General features: G+C 40.2%; 1 protein-coding gene across 5 annotated transcripts in view; it reads right to left on the bottom strand.

Moving 5' to 3' along the window:
- Positions 1-24,498, bottom strand: part of PPP3CA (protein phosphatase 3 catalytic subunit alpha) — a 743,055-nt gene that overhangs the window by 266,343 nt on the left and 452,214 nt on the right. For all 5 annotated transcript variants that reach the window (XM_030190749.1, XM_030190747.1, XM_030190748.1 and 2 more), the window contains exon 3: positions 17,506-17,630. In XM_030190749.1, coding sequence (XP_030046609.1) covers positions 17,506-17,630 — 125 coding nt within the window. The remainder of the gene's footprint in view (positions 1-17,505; positions 17,631-24,498) is intronic.

The raw sequence follows: 24,498 nt of genomic DNA on the forward strand, positions 1-24,498 counted from the left end.
AATACTTAATGCTGGTTCCTGCCACACTTATGCCTGTTGAAATTTGGTATAATTCCCAGCACCCAAGATGGGCACAGAAACAATATTCCAGAACACTGCACGGAAGTTATCTGAACGCACATGCCCTGCCCATGGCCATATCCCCTTTTGGGTTGCGTGCTATGCGGTTTAGGCACCCAGCATCATAGAATAGCGTATAGCTGGATGCGTGTGCAAATCCTAACAACTTGGTGCAAATTAACAATTGTTAGCATCTAATTATTGATGATTAACAGCTCTTAGCCAATTAAGTTGCGCACACACGTCTCAGAAGCGCGCTTAAATCTGGGTGCCCAAATCTAGGCACCATATATAAAATCTGAGGGATAATTTACAGAATAATGTAAATTCTGATGCATTTACATGGCTGCAGTTACACCAGGTGTATGGCTGGTGTAACTGCAGGCCCATAGATATGTTGATACTGTAGCAACAGGATATACTTTTCCACAGAGAGGGAGGAGGAGACCTGGAACGCTTCCCTGGTGGAGGTGGTGGAGACAAACAGTGATAGAATTCAGAAATGCATGGGATAAACACAGAGTATTCCAAAAAAAAAAAAAAAAAAAAGAGGATGGAAACAAAACAAAACTTAAAGGACCTCATAGCTGTTGATGTGTTGTTATGGGCTACAGTGGTGCTTAGACAGCAACTCCAGTAGTTGGGAAGTAAGTAGGTAAGTAGTAAAATTCAAATAGAAAACATAAAGCCCAACATGGCCATGTTTTGGCATATGCCTTCTTCAAGGGTCATAAATTTTAGACACCGAGAAGTATAAATCTTGGCATTTATGCACTGGTGGTCACCAGTGATATTATAAATATGTCTTGAGTTACTACAAGATTTAACAGTACTCAATGCTTTCACTGGAGATAACACAAGGATTGATTGGGATTAAGGATCTGTTCATCTTGGATTTGATCCAGTTGTTTGGATTTGTCAGACATATGCTGAAACATGGCCATGTTACTACTACTACTACTTATCATTTCTAAAGTGCTACTAGACGTACGCAGCGCTGTACACTTGAACATGAAGAGACAGTCCCTGCTCAACAGAGCTTACAATCTAATTAGGACAGACAAACAGGACAAACAAGAGATAAGGGAATATTAAAGTGAGGATGATAAAATAAGGGTTTTGTTAGGTTATATGTTTTGTATTTGACTTTTAATAAAACATTTTAGTCTCTTTCAGGCTCATTTTCGAAAGAGAAGGACGCACATCTTTCGACACAAATCGGAAGATGGGCCTCTTTCTCACAGGGTCGCACAAACCGGTATAATCGAAAGCAGATTTTGGGCGTCCCCAACTGCTTTCCGTTGCGGGGATGACCAAAGTTCACGGGCATGTCGGAAGCGTAGCGAAGGTGGGACTTGGGCGTGCTTAACACATGGGCGTCCTCAACCCATAATGGAAAAAAAGGGTGTCCCTGACGAACACTTGGATGACTTTACCTGGTCCTGTTTTTCTTACACCAAGGCACAAAAAGGTGCCTGAACTGACCAGATGACCACCGGAGAGAATCGGGGATGACCTCCCCTTCCTCCCCCAGTGGTCACTAACCACCTCCCACCCTCAAAAATCATCTTTAAAAATATTTTTTGCCAGCCTGAAATGTCATAGTCAGGTCCATCACAGCAGTATGCAGGTCCCTTGAGCAATTTTAGTGGTGCAGTGCACTTCAGGCAGGCGGACCCAGGCTCATCCCCCCCTATCTGTTACACTTGTGGTGGTAAATATAAGCCCTCCAAAACCCACCACAAACCCACTGTACCCACATCTAGGTGCCCCCCTTCACCCCTAAGCACTATGGTAGTGGTGTACAGTCGTGGGTAGTGGGTTTTTGGGGAGGGGTTTGGGGGGGCTCAGCACACAAGGTGAGGGAGCTATGTACCCGGGAGCAATTTATGAAGTCCATTGCAGTGCCCCCTAGGGTGCCCGGTTGGTGTCTTGGAATGTCAGGGGACCAGTGCACTACAAATGCTGGCTCCTCCCACGACCAAAGGGCTTGCATTTGGTCGTTTCTGAGATGGGCGTCCTTGGTTTCCATTATCGCCGAAAATCAGAAACGACCAAGTCTAGGGACGACCATCTCTAAGAATGACCTAAATGTCAAGATTTGTGCGTCCCTGACCATATTATCGAAAGGAAAAATGGACATCCATCTTGTTTCGATAATACGGGTTCCCCACCCCTCCACCGGGACATTTTGAGAGGACGTCCTCAGCAAAACATGGGCATCCCTTTCGATTATGCCCCTCTACATGATCTAACTTTTATACCTACTTCTCTTTCGAGACCAAGCCTCTTTGTATTCTCTCTTGGGAAGTAAAGAGTGACATGGTCCCTACCCAATTTTTCCCTATCCCCACTAATTTAAACATAGAAATAAGTCACACATAGCTTGAAGAAAAATCTATTTAACCATAAAGAAAAATACTGATTATATAGCTCATCATTTCCTAAAGTCCATATAAAAATAAAAGTCGATCAACTGCTTTAGGCTTCAGCTGTGATTTATGGTTATCTATGGTAAGTCCAGCGAGTGAAAATGTCCTTTCAGATGAAGAACTGGTTGCTGGAACAGCTAAAAGATACTTTTAGTTTAGGCCAAATCATTTACGTTCTCTGTCAAAATAACATTCTCACACATTTCTAAGTTTGTTAAGAAGCTGTTCTTCCAAATCAGTACACTGATACAGTCTTATTCTATTCTATGCTTTGTTTCTTTTAACATTTATACCCTACATTATCCTGAACATACTCAAGTTCAATGTGGCTAAAAGTAAATAAACAACAGACAAGGTTTACAAAGCAGGGGTGTAGCTACGGGTGGGCCTGGTTGGGCCCAGGCCCATCCAATCTCAGCTCAGGCCCACCCATTTTTATAGCAACTGAACAGCCACAGCCTTAGTTTCTGCCATCCAGGGGCGTAGCTATGGGTGTAGGCAGTTTTTTTCTGGGTGCCAAAGGAAGGGAAAAGGACTTCAAAGGTATTTTACCTGTTTTGCTTAATCAGGCATTTACATTTTTTATAAAGCAAAGTATATGCCATTGATGTAATCATACTGCAGGATCCTGTTATGTGTGTTGACATATTTGCATTATAGTAGACTTTCATCTGGTCAAGTTTGATATGGCATAATGTAACTATATTTAAAAATATTGTTATTTCCTATTAAGTATGTATGTGGTTTATATTGATGCAGGGCAGCTGTTGGGCAGACTACTACTTAGAAATCCATTATCAAGTGCATTCTAAGGCATTATTTTGTAGTATCCCAAGAAACACACCTTATACATAGTGCCCACCCATATTAGCTCCGAGCCCACCCAAAATGTCAGGTCTGACTACGTCACTGTTACAAAGCCATAAACAAAGTATCAAATCTAGACCACTGATGGCCTGTTGCAATCTAAGATACTCCATCAATGGATAGAAACTGAGTTTTCAGTCGTTTGCAAAATACAAAGTAATTGGGTTGGCCATTGATTGCCATTGGTAGTGAATTCCACCACTCAGCACCCTGGTATCTAAAGTCAGCAGAGTGAACTGACATATAACGCACACTCTTGCAATCTGGAAGATGAAGTCTAAGGTTGTCCCTAGAACCAGAAGTAATATTGTGTAGGGGAATAGTTATTAAGGGCTGCATACCATCTGGTGTCATTCCATATAATATTTGAAAGACAAAAACAAATTTGGTATTTATAATCCCACTTATGTCAACAAGGAATCCAAGCTGGTTTCAATAAGATAAGCAACACAAAGATAATTTGGTAAATCATCAGATCATATATTAAAATGTATATCAAAAAATATGTTTTCAGTGTTTACAAAATGATAGATACTTCGGAACAGTATGAATTTGTTTAGGAATGAACTATCTAAGACTCTTCTATATCGAACTCTCTTAATACTTGGAAATCCAAGTAACAAAATAGAATGAAAATGAGAATTTCTCTGCAAAAAAGCAGAAAAGTTATTAATTGGATAGGCAAATAGGGACAATAACCATGCAGGATTTAAAATACTAAACAAGCAACCTTAAATTCTACTCATGCATGAATCGGCAACCAATGTAAATTTATCGACAATGGTGTTGCATGATCAAATCTACGGCATCCAAATATCAATTTTGCTGCAGTATTTTGTAAAATCTGTAACCTGTTAAAATGTTTTGTGTGCACACACATAAAACATTACAGTAATCTGAGATAGAATAATAGCCTTCACCAACAATTGAAAATGTTAAGGAAAAAAGCAGATCTAATTAATTTCAATTCACATAATTTAGGAAATATCTTCTTAAATGATTTATCTGAGATTGAGAATACAAAATAACTCCCAAAATGCTAGAAGTTTTTTCTATTTGTAATTGCTCAGAAGAATATAATGTGACATAAGATGAACACTCAGTAAATCATTATTAAAAAATAAAAGCTTTGTTTTGGATGCATTAAGCTTTAATGTGTCGATTTTACCATGAATAAATCATAGAAATGCAATCTGAGACTGAGGTTTGTAAAGTAAAAAAAAAAATCAGAAGTTGATGGAATTAATACAAATATATCATTTGCATTAAAAAAAAAACATTTATTGGACTCAAAACCAAACCCAGAGAACTCATTGAGTAAAATCCAATAGAGTGATGAACCCTGTGGAACACCGCATTTCAGACTCCAACTAAATGAAAAAGAACTGTTGTTTTTTTTTTTTAACATAATAAGAACATAAAAGTAGCCATACTGGGTCAGACCAATGGGTCCATCTAGACTAGTATCCTGTTTTCTAAACAGTGGCCAAGCCAGGTCACAAGTACCTGGCAGAAACCCAAATCGTGGCAACACTCCATACTACAAATCCCAGGGCAAGCAGTTGCTTCCCATGTATGTCTCAATAGCAAACAATGGACTTTTCCTCCAGGAATTTGTCCAAACCTTTTTTTTAAACCTAGATACACTAACCGCTGTTACCACATCCTCCGGCAAAGAGTGTAACTATTCGTTGAGTGAAAAAACTTTTCCTCCTATTTGTTTTTAAAGTATTTCTATGTAACTTCCTTGAGTGTCCCCTAGTCTTTGTACTTTTGGAATAAGTAGAAAATCAATTTACTTCTACTCGTTGTACACCACTCAGGATTTTGTAGACCTCAATCATATCCCCCCTCATCTATCTCTTTTCGAAGCTGAAGAGCCCTAACGTCTTTCATTCCATCCCCTTTATCATTTTGGTCGCTCTACTTTGAACATTTTCTAATTCCGCTATATTTTTGTTGAGATACGGCAACCAGAATGGAACACAATATAAAATAAGTGGAGTGGAAAGGGTAGATGTGAAGCACCTGTTTACTCTTTCCAAAAATACTAGGACTAGGGGGTATTCAATGAAGCTACAAATTAGTAAATTTAAAACAAATCGTAGAATTTTTTTCTTCACTCAACCTGTAATTAAATGCTGGAATTCGTTGCCAGAGAATGTGGTAAAGGTGGTTAGCTTAGCGGAGTTTAAAAAAGGTTCAGCCGGCTTCCTAAAGGAAAAGTCCATAGACCATTATTAAAATGGACTTGGGGAAAATCCACTGCTTATTTCTGGGATAAGCAGCATAAAATGTTTTGTACTTTTTTGGGATCTTGCCAGGTATTTGTTGGAAACAGGATGCTGGGCTTGATGGGCCTTTGGTCTGTCCCAGTATGGCAATACTTATGTACTCAAGGTGCAGACACACCATGGAACGATACAAAGGCATTATAGTATTTTTGGTGCTATTCAGCATCCTTTTCCAAATAATTCCTAGCATCCTCTTTGCTGCCGCCGCACACTGAGCATAAGATTTCAGGGTATTATCTACAAAGACACCCAGATCTTTTTCTTGAGTGTTGACCCCCAAGGTGGACTCTAGCATAACGTAACTAAGATTCCGATTATTCTTTCCTGTGTGCATCAACTTGCATTTGTCCAAATTAAATTTCATCTGCCATTTGGATAACTAGTCTTCCAATTTCCTACGGTCTTACTGCAATATTTCACAGTCTGCATGTGTTTTAACAACCTTGAATAGTTTTGTATCATCTGCAAATTTAATCACCTCAAACAGAGCTGGTCCCAGTACAGATCCCTGTAGCACTCCAATATTCACCCTCCTCCATTGAGAGAAATGACCATTTAACCCTACCTTCTGTTTTCAATTCCTAATCCACACCAGAACCTTGCCTCCTATCCCATGACTTTTTAATTTTCTCAGGAGTCTCTCATGAGGAAATTTATCAAAAGCTTTCTGAAAACCTAGATTTACTACATCAACCGGCTCACCTTTATCCACGCCTTCAAAGAAATTAAGCAAATTGGTGACACAAGACCTCCCTCAGCTGAACCCATGCTGGCTCTGTCCCATTAAACCATGTTTGTCTAGGTGTTCAGTAATTTTATTCTTTACAATAGTTTGCACTATTTTGTCCGGCACAGACATCAGGCTTTCCAGTCTATAATTTCCTGGATCACCCCTAGAACCCTTTTCAAAAATTGGCGTCATGTTGGCCACCCTCCAGGTACTACAGATGATTTTAACGACAGGTTACATATTACTAACAGCAGATCAAGCAATTTCATGCTTCCTAATATTACCTAACATTCTTGGGTCTTTTTACTAAGATGGGCCAAAAAATGGGCTGCGCTAGTGTAGGCAAATGTTTTGGGTGCGCATAGATCCATTTTTCAGCGCACTATATAAAAGGCCTTTTTAAATTTTTGCCGAAAACGGACATGTGGTAAAATCAAAATTGGCGTAAGTCCATTTTGGGTCTAAGACCTTACTGCCAGCCATTGACTTAATGGTAAGGTCTCATGCGTTAACCGTATAGTAATCGTCTATGCACATAGAATGACAATTAGCACCCAGTTTCTGCCACGCACCAGAAAATAAAAATTATTTTCCGGCACGTGTAGCATACTCACGTAAAAAATGAAATTACTGCAAGGGCCATGCGGTAACCGGGTGGTAATTCCAAATTGACATGCGTTGGGCGCACATAGGGCGCACATAGGCACCTACGCAGCTTAGTAAAAGTGCCCCTCTATTTGCTTTCTTAGCCGCTGCCACACACTGAGCAGAGGGTTTCAACGTATCATCAACTATGATGCCTAGATCTCTTTCCTGGTTGGTGACTCAGAATGTGGAACCTTGCATAATTCAGGTTCCTCTTTCCCACATGCATCACTTTGCACTTGCTCACATTAAACGTCATCTGCCATTTAGATGCCCAGTCTCCAAGTCTTGTAAGGTCCTCTTGTAATTTTTCACAATCCACTTGTGATTTAACAACTTTGAATAACTTTGTATCGTCAGCAAATTTAATTACGTCACTAGTTACTCCCATCTCTAGATCATTTATAAATATGTTAAAAAGCAGCAGTCCCAGCAAAGACCCCTGCGGAACCCCACTAACTACACTTCTCCATTGAGAATACTGACCATTTAACCCTACTCTCCGTTTTCTATCTTTTAACCAGTTTTTAATCCACAGTAGAACACCACCTGCTATCCCATGACTCTCCAGTTTCCTCTGGAATCTTTCATGAGGTACTTTGTCAAACGCCTTTTGAAAATCCAGATACACAATATCGAGCGGCTCACCTTTATCCACTGTTTGTTCACCCCGTCAAAAAAATGTAATAGATTGGTGAGGCAAGATTTCCCTTCACTAAATCCATGCTGGCTTTGTCTCATTAATCCATGCTTTGAATATGCTCTGTAATTTTTTTCTTTATAATAGTCTCTACCATTTTGTCCGGCACCGACATCAGGCTCACCGGTCTATAATTTCCTTGATCATCTCTGGAACCTTTTAAAAATTTGGCCGTTACAATTGGCCAGCCTTCAAGCTGCCAGTACCATGCTTGATTTTAAATATAATTACATATTACTAACAATAGTTCTGCAAGTTCATTTTTGAAATCTATCAGTACTGGGATGAATACCATCTGGCCCAGGCGATTTACTACTCTTCAGTTTGTTAAATTGCACCATTACATCCTCCAGGTTTATAGAGATTTCATTCAGTTTCTCTGACTCGTCAGCTTTGAATACCATTTCTGGCACCGGTGAAGACCGAAGCAAAGAATTCATTTAAGCTCTCTGCTATGGCTTTGTCTTCCCTGAGTGCCCCTTTTATTCCTCGCTCATCTAGTGGTCAAACGGATTCTTTTGCAGACTTCTTGCTTTAATATACCTAAAAAAAAATGTACTATGTGTTTTTGCCTCCAACACAATGTTTTTTTTTTCAAATTCCCTCTTTGCATTTGACTTGCTATTCCTAATGCTGATTCTTATTATTTTCAGTCTGCTGTTTCTTATTATTTTCAGTCGTATCCTTCTTCCATTTTCTGAAGGATTTTCTTTTAACTCTAATAGCTTCCTTCATCTCCCTTTATAACCATGCCGGCTGTCGTTTGGTCTTCCTTTTTTAATATACAGAATATATTTGGCCTGGGCTTCCAGGATAGTATTTTTGAATAGCATATACACCTGATGTAAAGTTTTGACCCTCGCAGCTGCTCCTCCTCTAAGTTTTTTTCACCATTCATCCCATTTTAACATAGTCTCCTTTTTGAAAGCTAAATGATAATGTATTGGATTTCCTGTGTGTACTTACTCCAAAGCCGATATCAAATCTGATCATATTATGGTCACTGTTATCAAGTGGCCCCAGCACCATTACCTCCTACACCAGATCATGCACTCCACTAAGGTCTAGGTCTAGAATTTTTCTTCCTCTTGTTGGCTCCTGTACCAGCTGCTCCATAAAATAGTCCTTGATTTTTTTCAAGGACTTTTACCTCCTTAGAAAGCCCTGATGTTATATTTATCCAGTCAATATCAGGGTCATTGAAATCACCCATTATTATTGTATTCCCCAGTTTGTTAGCTTCCCTAAAACATTTCAACATTTGTCTGTTCATCCTGGCCAAGTGCACAGTAGCATACTCTTATCATTATCTTTTTCCTCTTTACACATGGAATTTCAATCCATAGGGATTCCAAGATGTGTTTTGTTTCCTGCAGAATTTTCAATCTATTTCATTCAAGACCCTCCTTAACATACAATGCTACCCATTCACCAATTTGATCCACCCTATCACTACGACATAATTTGTACCCTCTGAAGTAACAAATTACAAATAGTAAGCACCAATAAGTCTGAAAATTAGCCAAAGCAGGAGGTTTAAAGTCTTGAACAAGGACATCTTCCATATCCATTCTGATTTTCACATCTTGATAAATCAATTGCATCTAAGTGTAAGAAAGGATTGGGAAGTGATTTTCTAACAAGACTGATCTTTTCAGTAAAGTATCTCACCAAGTCAGCTGCTGACAGCTGCACTGACTCAGAAAGAGCTGTCACTACTGGCACTTGTGTGAGATTATTAAAATTATTAAAAAGCAACTTTTGATCTTTAATGCTCCTCCATATTGTGTCATACTCTATTGGGGAAGTAAGGCGCTATGTATCTTAATGGGGGAGAGGAAGGCCTTGATCTGAACTGACTTCTGACCTCGCTGTCTGATGCTTGCTTTGTCCTGAGCCGACTTCCAACTACGCTACCTGTCCTTCTCTGCTGACTTCTGACCACGCGGCCTGCTGCTTGTCTTGACCTGAGCTAACTTCCGACTACACTGTCTGTGGCCTGCCCCTGTCATGAGCTGCCTCCAGACACTGACATTTCCTGGCTGCTGACTAGTCCCGCTGGCTGCCTGAACCTGAGGACTAAACCTCCAGGGAATGGCAGTTGGTCGTGGTGAAGAACCAAGGGGATTGTTGGCTGTCTTTGGTCCTTTTGGACTAGAACTTAGGGCTCACTTCCCTCAGCTAAAGGGCCATGGATAACCTCCTAACATTACCCCCATAGAGTACACATATACGTTTACACTTGTGGAGCTATTAGGGTTTGCACCGAGAGCCTATATTATAAAGGAATATAGGTGCCTATGTTGTCTTTATAAAATAGGTACCTTTTTTCCTCAGTGTCATCAATACTAGCGGTTTGTATTGATAATGGGGGGGGGGGGTAGGTGGGGTGGGATGAAGTTAGATGGGTAACTGGCTGTTATATACTTTATCGTAGGGGGCTATAAGAACCAAAGCTCCCTACTTTGTTTTGATCCCTTTTGCATACCAGCCAAGAAGTAATGACCGCCTTGTACGTATGATCTTTTATGCTTGTGTGGATGTTATTGTTTTACCTGAATATTTCAGTAACCAGACTGAACATAAAATAGGTGCCCTTTTGGACATTTCACATAAGTAACCTATAATGAAATGATCCCCTGCAAGAGTAGCGTCACTAGACCCTAGAAAAAGGGAGAGATGGAGAAGGAAGACAGGAACAACTAGCTAGGGGATTCCCTCTTGTCCAGCATTCCACATTTGTAATGTGTGTGGGGTTTTATTCAAGCAATTGCCAAGGCACTGGAAGGAATTTTGAAATGTATCAAAGATCAGTTCCAAAGGCAGCAAGAGAACATATACCTGCTTAACATCATCTGACCTCCACGACCAAGGGGAATTACTTTATTTGCCATTAATACTTAACCTTTCACAAGGAAACAACAGAAGCTCTAACCTGGGCAGGGAGGCGATACTATACCAGAGTTGCAGGGATTATGATAAGTCTAGAGCAGAGAGAGAGGACACCCCAGCAGACAATGGAAGAAGGAACAAAAGAAAGAGGGAATGACTGGTGAAGAAGTCACAACGAACTACTGTTATTCTCTGCTCAAGGAGAACACAAATTGAGATCTACTTACATTATTCTCATATCATTTTGGGTTGACTTTCAAACCTTAATTGTTACCTCAATGTGTACCAACATGGAATTTTATCTATTTAACGGGTTACTATTGAGATCATGCAGCTTCAGATCCTGCAGGGACACAAGGTATATAATGTGTCAATCTCTAAGTATTGAAAATTGAGTTTGTTTCTGTTTATTTTTTATTTCTGCAAATACTTTTATATCAGAGTCTTCCAGTTTATATCCTTGTGTATAATACAGAAATGTGATTTCCAAGATAATTTCAATTAATATAAACAGGCTATAACTGCATAGATTTAGGGCTCCTTTTACTAAGGTATGCTAATGGATTTAGCACATGCTAAATGCTAAGAGGCCCATAGGAATAAAATGGACTTCTTAGAAATTAGCACATGCTAATCATTAGCGCACCTTAGTAAAAGGAGCCCTAAATCTGTGAATCCAGTTAGTCTACATATTTAATTCGTTGGCAGCACACACACACAGTGCATTTATACCGTACTTAACTGCTTTAATTGTACGGTGACTTTTCTAAGTATGTTATGAATTTTAAAGAGCAGCTGAGAGGTTGAGATAATGTTGGATAATTTACTTTAATCCAGACTTGCTATGAAGTGCAATTTTCCCCACTTCTAAAAAAAGGATCAGACAAAGTTTAAAAACTGAATAAAGTTATCTATAAATTCCTACCTCCCACACTTAGCAGCTTGAGAAATGACTGAAGAAAGGCCTTGGACCTTTTAAGAGGGTTGAGAGAAGATTAGGGGATGAGAATTGTTTGTTGCTTAATGTTATTTATTGAATATATTTTATTTTACACCCTAGTGAGAGAAAGATTTCCTTGAACTGGCAGGTAATAAATACATATATAGCAATCTTAGTAAATTCTTGTAATACATTAAGGGTTAGATTCTATAAATGGTGTCCTAACGATAGCGCCGAAATGATCCGCGCTAAACTAGTATTCTGTAAAGGGTGCTCTGAGAAAAATGACCTTTACAGAATACTAGCTTAGCAAGCATTCTGCATCTAACTTGGGGTGCGAGCATTTATGCCTGACAAGCAGTTAGGTCCAATCCTACAGGTATTCTATAACATCATACCTAATCTCAGGGAATGCCCCTGACCCACTCATTTCCCTCCTATGGCCACACCCCCCTTTGAGTTACACACCATGAAATTTAGGTGTGCATGTTGCAGAATAGGGCATAAGGCAGATCCGTGTGTGTCAATTACCAACAATTAAGTACTTAACACCAATAACTAATTATTCGTGCCTAATTAGCTAATTAGTTTATGTACAGATCTGCGATCCGCACCCGAACTCGCGTGCCCAACTTGGGGCAGCCTATATAGAACCCGGCTTACTAACTTAACACGTGTAAGGTGTAAAATGTTAGAGTGTGAAACCTGTATATATTAAAACTGACAAAATGGAGTCACAAATATAAAATGGACTCCAGAAGTGCAGCTGGAATAGCTGACACTGAAAATCTGACATTATAATAACCTTTATTAAGAATAAAAGAATGTACTGAGAACCCTGAGTAAAAAGGGAGTAGAGGCAGGATGTCTACAGCATGACCATGAGATGAAAGTAAGAACAGAGGTTGGCAAGACATGTGAAACAGGTGTCTGATAGTACTGCAGAAGGGAAAAAAAGGGGAGAGAAAGTTAGACGCCAGAAGGTTTGAGATAAACTAGTAACGAGCTAAATAAAATGCAAGGAATGTGTGATGATGCCAGAATTATGTACATATAAGAAAGGAGACAATTGTATTAGCAAGCAACTTCTTAACAGGCAACTTCATCTCTGTATTTGATGAGATTGTTCCTATACTTGCTTCCTATGTAATATTCTTGCATAGCTCTGTCATCCAAATGACAGTTGAATAAAAAGAAAAATTATACAGATTTTTTTGGCTTTCATTTCTTTATTTTATTCTTTATTCTTTTTGGTGAAGATACTCAGTAAAAAGTTTAAACGAGGAGGTTTAAACAAACCTTTGCAGTTAACAGCTAGAGATGTTCCCGGGATTTGGGGGAAGGTAGCCACGCTAAAGTGGAGAAATAGCCACTAGTGCGTATTAACGGCATGGGCGCTAACGCAGAACGCAACTAGCTCAGCCTCTGTAAGTACAGTTGGCTGTTCAGCATTATGGTCCATGCTAGCACTTAAAACGCAGTATCTACCCCCTTACCCCCTGTTAACTACAAAGTGCAATCCCTGCCCATTCCACACCCCCCTAACTGGAATTTCTGTGTTAGGTGTTGACTCAGCCTTGTATTAACTTTTTTGTTAAGCACTGTATTAACTCTTATTGAACATTAAAAGTCATGTTAAATGCATAACATTGTTTAGTAAACAAGTCTCTCAGTTGTTCTGCAATCTTAAAGCATCTCACTATATATTGCAGACAGAGACTAGGTAAGCATCTCTGGACAATAGGGCTCATTAGCAGGTCACGTTCTCAGAATAACCGAAACTTCCAAATTAATCTGGTTTTGTAACCAAACATACGTACATATATCTGATTAATAGTGTTGTGCATTTGTTAGCAAGCATTCACAAGCCGATGCTCAGAAGCAAATGCGCGCGCTAGAGGCCCTTAGTGCCAGACTAGTGCCCGCATTTGCTGGTGCCAAATGCTCAGAGGGCTTCAGCACGGGGTTCAGTGAGCGCGGCAGAGATCAGCACAAGTGTCATGCTAATTTCATTTAAATTAGTAATTTCCTATGCAGCAAATTGCTCAAAGAAGAGCGCCCTGAATAAGGGTGCTCTTACCACTGGGCACCTTATGCCATCTCGGCAGCAAAGCATTTAAAAATATGTTCCCTCCTCTGGAGGGCAGAGCCCCATGTTAGGGGTAACAACCAGGGCAACTGCTCTGCAAATGTTGAATGCCAGGATGAGAAGAAAAGAAATACCTTTCCTGCTGACGCTGTTGGCCCTTCTTCCTTCTCCCTCCTTCCTGGCTAATGCGACTCTTCATCACATGCGACAGACACCATCCACCTGATTTACTTCCTCATGTTCGAAGCTAATAACGTGGATACCATTTGCATATTATTAGCTTCAAGCATGAGGAAGTTATTTTTGCGTGCTGTTGTAAACTCCAGTGCTGTTCTGTACAGTGCCAGAGTTTTGAGCATCGGGGGCCTAAGTTTGTTAATGTACCTTAAGAAATTTTATGTAAATCAATTTCTAGGTTAAGTAGATTAGCACACAATAAAAATGTGTGAAGAAACCTAACGACATGAAACTGAGAGGGAAAAAACAGAAAATGAGCCAAAAATGTTTGCCCCATGCATATCCTTAGAGATTAATATAGTTATGTGGTTATCTTTAAAACCAGACCCATTTGTGGCTCTCAAGGTCCACTATCTTGATTCCCAAAGTACTAAAATGGTAAGAGACAAGAATGTCTCGCCAATTTATAATCAGAATTTTACTGTTAAAAGTTAATTTTTTTATATCCAACATCTAATTACACAGAAATCATTTTTTTTTTTAAAAACAGCATTGATAAAAAAGTTTCTAAGGTGAACCCAAGCATCAGGTAACTATGATTCAGATTATTCTTCCCAATGTGTATCACTTTGCATTTGTCCACATTAAATTTCATCTGCCATTTGGATGTCCAGTCTTCCAGTTTCCTAAGGTCTTCCTGCAGTTTTTCAAAATCCGCAGTACTACAGGGAGGAGGGAGAGGTGCCATACTGGATCCAATCATTGTCCCAGGAAGCAGCAGAGGAGGCACTGCCGACTGGGAACACTGAATGACCAACACAGACCCCCTTGTAGATCCTGGGAGGAAGTAAGTAAAGCTATTGAGGGGGGGGGGGGGGTAGGCACAGCTTTTGCATCTCGGGAAGGGGCTTGTGACAGGTATCGCACCATGGGCTCATGAGGGGGGAAGTGGACCTGTAGAGTGGAAGCTCAGAAGGAGGGATCGAACCAGTGGAGCTGCACTAACGGACTGCTGATAGCACTACTGACCACTGTCTCCTCTTGAGGAGGAAGAAAGGGCAGCAGCACTATCACCACTCATAACATCTAGCCCATGATTATGACCCGCACAATAGATTTTGTGACAGCTTTGGGCAGAGCATTTATGTGACTGAAACGGCTGACAAATGTTTATGTGCTGGCACATGAACATCTATGTGCTTAGTTTTCCCTATCCATATTTTGGACCTTTTTTTGTTTTTTCTAAAATGGGTGCTCTCGCTGCACATAGCTGACGAAAACATCCATTTCACCTGTATTTTAGAACAGGATCTATGACAGTAGATTCTGTTCTAAAATACTAGTGGAACTTAAGAAGTCCCAATTTAGATATCTCAATTCCAATTTATATACCTTTTCTAAATGCTGCTCAGTATGTATCATTAAATTATTATTTAAAAAAATGGCCAATTATAACTATCAATTAGATAAAATGTATGTATGGTTTTGGAAATTAAAAATAATACAGTAGACCATTTTAGTTTTTCTTGTTGTTTTCTCTTTGGGCAATGACTGTGGGTAAGGGGGGGGGGGGGGGAGAGAGAGTGAGGAGTGGCCTAATGCTTAGTGCAGCAGGCTTTGATCCTGGCAACCTGAGTTTAATTCCCACTGCAGATCCTTGTGACCATAGGCAAGTCACTTAACTTTCCATTGCCCCAGGTATAAAAACTTAGATTGTGAGCCCTTTAGGGACAGGGACAGTACTTGCATATAATGTGTACAGCGCTGCATACGTCTAGTAGTGCTATGGAAATGATTAGTAGTAGTAATGGCTTTTAAATTTATATATACTGTGGTATTTGAGATACTGTGGGGCCCTTTTACTAAGCTGCAGTAAAAAGTGGCCTGCACTATTTTTAGCGCATGGGTTTCCCATGTGCTGAGGTCACTTTTAGCACAGCAGTAAAATGGCCGCAATTTCTATTTTCCCCTTAATGGCCACATACTAATTTCCGGCGATCGGCATTGAATATGCGGGGTTTTTTAACAGCTAAAATGTTAACTGGCTATGCCGATATTCAGCTCTAACCAGTTAACCTTTTAGCTGTTACAGATAGGACAGCTATTTATAGTAAGCTCCTATGAGCAGGGACCGTCCTTCTTTGTTAATTTGTACAGTGCTGCATAACCCTAGTAGCGCTCTAGAAATGTTAAGTAGTAGTAGTAGTAGTCCTATCTGACCGCTAAACAAATCTAGTTAGGCACTGAATATCAGTGCCTAACCAGATAAGTCAAGCAGCATAGCCGGTTATGTGCTAGGAGCTAACTGGCAATACACAGCAGAGATAATCGGTTATTTGCCACTGAAAATTAGCAGTCAGGCGCCGATGTGCTATTTAACCTGTCAGTGACTGTGTCTGGTCAGTTAAATAGCTTTGAATATCGGGGGGGAATTTTTATAGAGTACTGTGAATTACATACACAACTGAAATGATCTAGGTGCCAGCCTTTCACATAGAGTGAATTCTCATGCCTAAAGTTAGGCTAGGATTCTACAGCAGCGTCAGCGCACAACTTTACCATTATACAGTACTTGCACCAATTTTCTGCACCTAAATTTTGGCGCCCTTTCTTGAATCTACTCCATAATGGGGTGAATTCTATATATGGCACCAAAAAAGCGATATTCTATAAGCCGTTCTTAAATTTAGGTGCAGTTTATAGAATAGCACTTAAGCCTAGGAATCACGTCTAACTTTTGGTATGGCCACTTGCACCAACTGAAACCTGGTGCAAATGTACATGCTTAAATTTGGCACATATCCCCCTTATTGTATAACAATGAATGAAAATGCTAAGAGACCCTCCCCTTCCTCCTATGACTCTCCCATTTCAGCTCCCCTTTTTTTACACATGCCTAAATCTACAAGCAAAAATTCAAATTAAATCTAATTATTGAAAATAATTGCTTGTTAAAAAGCCAATTGGCATTAATTTAGTTCATTGTTCAACTAAATTTTGTGTGCAAATTGGCCACACGCCTAAATTTGCAAACACAATTTTTGGTGACTTTTACAGAATTACAGAGAATGTCTAAAATTGCTGTATCCATAACTGATGGGACCATGTCATCAAGTTAAAAGAAATAAAACTGGAATGAATTGGAAGAATATGCCCAAATCTGAATGCTGATAAACGCTGCATTTCTGTTTACAGGGATGAAATGCAGAAATCAGAATCCATCTTTTTATAATCAGGACAAGCTTTTACTGTGTATAGATTAGAAATTAAATGCTGGTAATATCAAAATTACCTATATCTTGCAAAACACATCTTTATTAATATGGTATTAAAACAAGAGTGCTAATCTCCCATTCCAAATGTTGATGTTTTTAATAGTTTTGATATTACCAGCATTTAATTTCTAATGTTTACAATATTTTATAACTTAATTCCTCCTTATAGTTGGAGGGTTTTTTTTTTTTTTGTTTTTATTTAATACTTTAAACCTCTGTGAATCCTTTTGGAAAACTAACAGTATATAAATCTCCAATAGTATAGTACTCAGGCTGTGAAAAGAATAAATACAACAAAATCATTGTATTGTATGTTAGCAACAGAAATGATCGGACTTGAACAAATATTTTGCATCGTTTCGTATTTAAAAAAGGAAATTATCTAAATCTAGTTTCACACTTACTTCAATACTGAAGTACCCTCTGTCAACATAGTCCCCTAAAAAGAGATAGCGTGTGTTGGCAGGAGAGCCTCCCACTTCAAACAGCTTCATCAAGTCGAAGAACTGACCATGGATATCTCCACAAACTACAAGAGAAATTGTAGAAAAACACATGTTATTTCTTATTGCATTAGTCACATCAGCTATAATCAGTAACTTTTAATAACTTCTTTGCAGTATTCAGCTGCTTATTTCTACTGCTTTTAAGATACAGACTTATTATTAAACTGCCTAGAGTGAAGCCTAAATTCCTTATCACAATGTGATGACATTAATACATAGGTTAAGCCCATTCCAGGGACCGGATCTCACTACTATGAATCATGGGACATGCAGTTTCCAAGTATTTTCTATTCTAATGTTAAATGAGTGATTTGACGGTTAACCCTAGCACTCTCACATATGGACTGTCAGTACAAATTTGGTTTTGTTAACCTTCAGAGATAGCTAATTACGAAAATTCTCCCCATAAGCCTGAGTGTTCAATTTAACAATCATGAAAATTAACGTTCACACTTTAAGAAATATACAGATAAGTGAACATACATTGAGAGATATGGGGACAAGTTTAGCCATAATATTTCAAGTGCCCTTCAAAAATGTAACATAAAAGTATCTTTCTGGACAAACCTAAAAGTGTTACCAAAAATTTTGATAATGTAAAACCTGTAAATCTTCAGCTGTTAAACACTTGAAGGAGAAACTTACTGTACTTAGGTCTCAATCATGAGAATGACAAAAGGTGACATATAGCAACAGTACCTATAACCAAACCAATCATTTTCCATTTTTCAAGATTATATTAAAATTTCCTTCAGCCAACATTGGAGAAAACATCTTTTTTCATTGAACTGGGGTCTATTTATCAACCTGTGATGTGTGGGAATATTAAGGTTTAATTTTGCAGACAAAAAAAAAAAACTGTTGGCCAGAGGAGGCAGGGGATTCAAGGGAAGGAGCAACAAGCAAAGAGGGGCTGGATTAAGTAGCAGAGTGGCTATTCTCTGCTCTGCTCCCGGCTAATTCCCTTTCTTCCTCTCCACTGCAGGCTACCTGGAGTACAACAGTGACACTGGCTCTGGAATCTCAAAAGAAGTTGCTGAATTGCACTCCAGGCTGTACCACCAGAAATTAAGCCCCGGTTGATATGTGTTTAAAAAAGAATGGGAGCTGTACAAAGTAACGAATGTTATCATTCTGTAGGTCTTGAGTTTTTAAATAGAGCCAATTAAGGCTAACCCCAATGCATGTATTTTAAAGCACTTTTTGTAATATTAAGGAGGTATTTTTTTACTGAAGATTAGCACGTGCAATCTGCAGCAGGACTCAAAGAAATAACATGGGTCCTGTGGCAAATAACATGAGTTAGCAAAAGACCCCCTAAGTATGTATAACGAATAATTCCCAAGTCAAAAAGAAAAAAAGGGAGGCATGGCAACATTGAGCCTACAAATAGGTGGGGAAATGTGGGATACAAATGTAACAAATAAATAAATACATAAATGGTGGAGGTCTGTTTGGTAAAGCCAATTTTCTTGATTTCTTTTACTTGTTGTCGCTTAGTGAAAGTTCACCTGCCTCCGACTTGAAATTCTTCCCCAGCACAACGGACCCACAGGTGGTAGTCAGAGAGAAATATCTTGCTGATGGAACAGACGAAGGAACGTTTGTTTTCCTGGGACCAGGCATTTCTTCGTCCCCTCCAGCAGTCATTCTTCCACCATGCATGGCAGAGATTTGGGTTGAAGGGCTCCCCACGAATGCGTAAGACGCTGGAGAGAGGAGTCTTGCTGGAGACGGTACTAGACTTGATGTGGTACATGCCAAGCTTGTGGATTTGGGGAAGTTACAAAATCTTACTTTCCCTACGGTGGTTACATCTGGAAGGATACCCAAATGTTGACAACTACAGTGGTACAATCTGCCCAGGAAACCACTCTGCTTGTGAGTAAAATGGATTTCTGATCTGCTAATTTGGAATATAATAAAAATGAATACTTAAAAACTCTGGAACAGACATTAAAGATTTAAAGGGCTCTGTTGCTGCCCTTATTAAAGATAATATAAGGATTCATAAAAAAACAGAGCAATTTGAGAACTTTCGACGATTAAATCTTCATGTACTGAACTTTCCTAGATCTACTGGAATGTCTCCTGTTGGTTTCTTCAAGAAATATGACAGAAATTTTGAAATATTCCCTTCCTTCTATTCCTCATTTTAAAAAAGTGTATTATTTACCCTTGCCAACTAAGAATACAGGGGAGAAGCCTGTGGATGGAGGGCAAGCTCAGTTATGAACCAATGATTTACAAGATTTATCTTATATTTTGGAGGATTCTTTGCCTGATGTCACAGATCGTGTGATGCTCTTGGTTTCATTTGTGTTTGAGCAAGACCTGAATACGGTGATGAGACTGTTTTTGCACAACTCACAGAGTTTATTTTGTGGTCAAAAAGTATGCTTGTATCCGGATGTGGCCAAGAGCACACAGGAAAGAAAAAAGCTACTTTTGGCTATGAGGGTTGAAGCATGTGCTTTAGGGTGTGTCTTTTTTATTGGCCTATCCTTGCAAATGCATTGTATGATATTCAGGGTTAAAACATGTATTTTTTAATCCACAGCACTTGCAAACCTTCTTTCCTTGATATGAAGATCATCTCCAGTGGGACATATGACCTATACTTATATATAGTTGTACTGTGTATATATAATTTAGTTTAGGGCCTTTTCCTTTTTTTATTTCTTAGTTGATCTCCTTTTAGATTTCAAGTACACTCCTCATTGATAGTGGTCTAAGGAAGAGTTAAACATTGTTTCCTTAATATTTTAATGTTTTGTATGATGATTGCCTCTGTTTTTCCTTAACATGTATGCATTTGGAATTTGTTTCTAAAGTTCTCAAATTGCTCTATTTTGTGATGAATCCTCATATTTAAAAAAACAAACAAACAAGATTAAGGCTGTAAAGTAAAAAGTATTTTGTAAATAACCTTCAAACAAGCAATAGAAAAATTGGCAAACTGCATTCAATACATTAGTAGATCAAAAGTAAACATTTTCCATGACTTGGACATTCAATTTTCAGTACTAGTAAAAATAAGACATACCAAGAGGGCCATTTTCGATATGACGTCTAAGTCAGACTTTGAAAGTTTTATGCCAAATGTCCCAAATCCAAATAGAAAACAACCATTGTCGAAAACACAAAACATCTTTCTTTTCCTTTGAAAATATCATTTGGAACACATTTTTGTGCTCTGTGCATTTATCTTTTCAGGCCATTTTGAAAAAAAAAAAAAAAGTACAAGTGAAAAAGTAGAAAATCAAGTCAATGAGTTATAGGAAGAGCAATGGAGCATCCTGGGGGTACTGCTGTGAACTTCATATTAATGTTCCCAGGTACACATCTCATCATTGCTCCCTTATCTTGTCTGCTGAGCCCTCTAAAACCCACCCAAAACCTACTGCCCACAACTGTACACCACTACAATAACCCTTATGGGTGAAGGGGGAACCTATATGTGGGTACAGAGGGTTTATGGTGAGTTTTGGAGGGCTCACAGTTTGCACCACAAGTGTAACAGGTAGGGGAAGGTATGGACCTGGGTCCACCTATCTACAGTGCACCGCAGTAACCACTAGACTAACCCAGGGACCTGCATGCTATTCTTATAGACCTGTCATAGAGGCTGGTAAGTAATATTTTTATTCACATTTTTGGGGGGTCAGTGACCACTGGGGAAGTAAGGGGGGGTCATCCGTGATTCCCTCCTGTGGTCATCTGGTCATTTAGGGCAGCTTTCTGTGCCTTATTTGGTCTAAAAACAGAACATTGACGTTTTAGCACTAGACATTTTCACTTTGTACTATTACAGCTACAAAACGTCCAAGTGTTAGGAACACCCCAAGCCCACCCTCATCCCACCCTGGAATGCCCCTGACATGTCCTCTTTTGATTTGGAAGCATTGCAGACAAATTGCATAGACAGACATCTGCAAAATGAGCCCCTAAGCCACACAAATTAGGCCCTATTTTCCAGCTCACACACTGAGGCCTCCTCCTTTTATGCATTTTATCAGTCGCAGGGAAAGGGGCATAGAGGACGTGGAGGAAAAGGAGGGGAGATGTTAGATTTGGAGGAAGAGCAAAAGGGAAAATGCTAGACTGGGGCCGCTGAAAGACTGGGCCGCCCCCGGGCCCCCCCCCCACGTTCACCACCGGGCCGCCCCCCCCCCCCCCCTTGAATTCAAATCATAGCACCTCACCTCGACCTCGCTCAGTGTGAAAGAAGCGCAGCAGCGGCAGTCTGCAGATCGCCTCCCTTCGGGCCTTCCCTCCCTGTGTCCCACCCTCGTCTGATGTAACTTGCGCGAGGGCGGGACAGGGAGGGAAGGCCCGAAGGGAGGCGATCTGCAGACTGCCACTGCTGCGCTTCTTTCACATGGAGCGAGGTGAGGCGCTATGATTTGAATTCAGGGGGGCCCGGTCCGGTGGTGGATGGAGTGGGGTGGGTGGAGGGGACTGCGGCACCGGGCCCCCCTTGGAGGACTGGGCCCGGAGAATTTTGTTCCCCCTGGCCCCCTCTCGGCAGCCCTGCCAGTTGATTCTCATTGCTAAAGAATCCCTTTGTCAACAGTAACCATGATTGTCTGATTTATATGTGATCCATCCATTCTAATTTTTATGACCCTGTACTCCTGATGCAAGCTGAGGGCAAAACATTGGCCACATCAGGTATTTTAATAAAGATGTATATTTTTCAAGAACTTTACCAACTCAAAAACTAAATCCAACAGATTACTGACATTATGAGTTGTACCTCCACCTGCTGCTCCAACCACAAAGCAGAGATGAAACCATACAATTCCATAAAAGGGCATCTAGTAGGAACAAAAGCACCTACTTTTCTTTATAGAATACTAACCTAATTTATTTATTAAGATTTATTTACGGCCTTTTTGAAGGAATTCACTCAAGACAGTATACAGTAAGATTGGGCATACACATAATAAACTTTTAGGCACGATCAAGTACACCAGTTATACAGCTCGTATTGTTAGTATCTAAGTGTTGAAGTTATATTCATAACTTTGAGCCTCACCCAAGCTCTACACGTGTATATCCCCTTGTAAATATATGCTATGCAAGTTAAAGGCTATTTGCAGAATAGCACTTATGTAGAATGCTGGCATTTATTTGAGTATGTACACACATACATGTGTAAATGCCATTATTCTAAATATTTAAGTGCATCTAGTGCTACCTTCCCCGAACCAACGTCACCATTCCTCTTCTCATCACACAGTTTTTTGATATGCAGGCCCCAAACTCTGGAATGAACTACCACTACACATCAGAAATCAGCCCGCCCTCCCTCCCTACCTTCAAACAAGCGCTGAAAACTCATGTTTTCTCTATTTATCTCTATGCAACTCCCTGACTCTTTTCCTCAGTCTGGCTCTTACTCCTCTCTACATCTCAGTCTCTCCTTTTCCTTACATATAAACAGCACAAACTATCTCTGATTAAAACTTCAAAGAAAACAAACAACCTACCAAAGTGCCCAGACACACCTAATGGATGCCCAAAGCCTTTGACAAGATATCATGGCACGCACGCCAACTCTTGCCCCCATCCCCCTTTCTGCATGCACTGTGTGGGACCATCACGAAACACTGCAGAGGAGAAGATAAAAGAAAGACATGCCTAACGTGCTTTAGATCAGTCCTTAAAGCATGTTGACCTGCTGAATGAGCGTAAACCTGCACCAGAGACCCGCACCTCTGGCAGGTTGACAATCTTTCAGTAGGTCAACATGAAGACCAATCACCCTCCTTCTCTAACTCCTGTGTGCATGCCAGCTCTTCACACATACACACACCTCCCAGCCAGCTAACATCACCAATCACATGTTGAGGGTTATTCCTTAATTGATAGACTGGAGTTTTTCCAAACTTCATCTTTATCCCTGGACCCTTATGCTGCTATGGAGGCATGTATTAAACTAAACTACTAAACATTAGGAAAAACTGAATTTTCTGTTCTCCATGTTATTTCAATACCAATTTGTATAATACTAGAAGCCAGAGAGGGGCATAATCGAAAGGGGCGCCCAAGTTTTCCTGAGGACGTCCTCACAGGACATCCCCGCGAAGGGGAGGGGAAACCCGTATTATCTAAACAAGATGGGCGTCTATCTTTCATTTTGATAATACGGTTGGGGACGCCCAAATTGCGAAATTTAGGTCGACCTTAGAGATGGTCGTCCTTCGTCCCCGATTTTCGGCACTAATAGAAAACGAGGACGCCCATCTCAGAAATGACTAAATGCAAGCCCTTTGGTCATGGGAGGAGCCAGCATTCGTAGTGCACTGGTCCCCCTGACATGCCAAGACACCAACCGGGCACCCTAGGGGGCACTGCAGTGGACTTCAGAAATTGCTCCCAGGTGCATAGCTCCCTTACCTTGTGTGCTGAGCCCTCCAACCCCCACCCCAAACCCACTCCACACAACTGTACACCACTACCACAGCCCTTATGGGTGAAGGGGGGGGGCACATACAAGTGGGTACAATGGGTTTGTGGTGGGTTTTGAAGGGCTCACATTTACCACCACAAGTGTAACAGATGAGGGGGGATGGGCCTGGGTCCGCCTGCCTGAAGTGCACTGCACCCACTAAAACTGCTCCAGGGACCTGCATACTGCTGTCATGGAGCTGGGTATGATATTTAAGGCTGGCATAGAGACTGGAAAAAATATATTTTTTATTTTTTTTAGGGTGGGAGGGGGTGAGTGACCACTGGGTGAGTAAGGGGAGGTCACCCCCAATTCCCTCTGGTGGTCATCTCGTCATTTAGGGCACATTTTTGTGGCTTGGTCATAAGAAAAAAAAGGACCAGGTAAAGTCGTTCAAGTGTTTGTGCAGCGCTGCGTACGCCTTGTAGCGCTAT

This window comes from Microcaecilia unicolor, chromosome 2 (genome assembly GCF_901765095.1).
Source record: "Microcaecilia unicolor chromosome 2, aMicUni1.1, whole genome shotgun sequence".
Classification (NCBI taxonomy): Eukaryota; Metazoa; Chordata; class Amphibia; order Gymnophiona; family Siphonopidae; genus Microcaecilia; species Microcaecilia unicolor.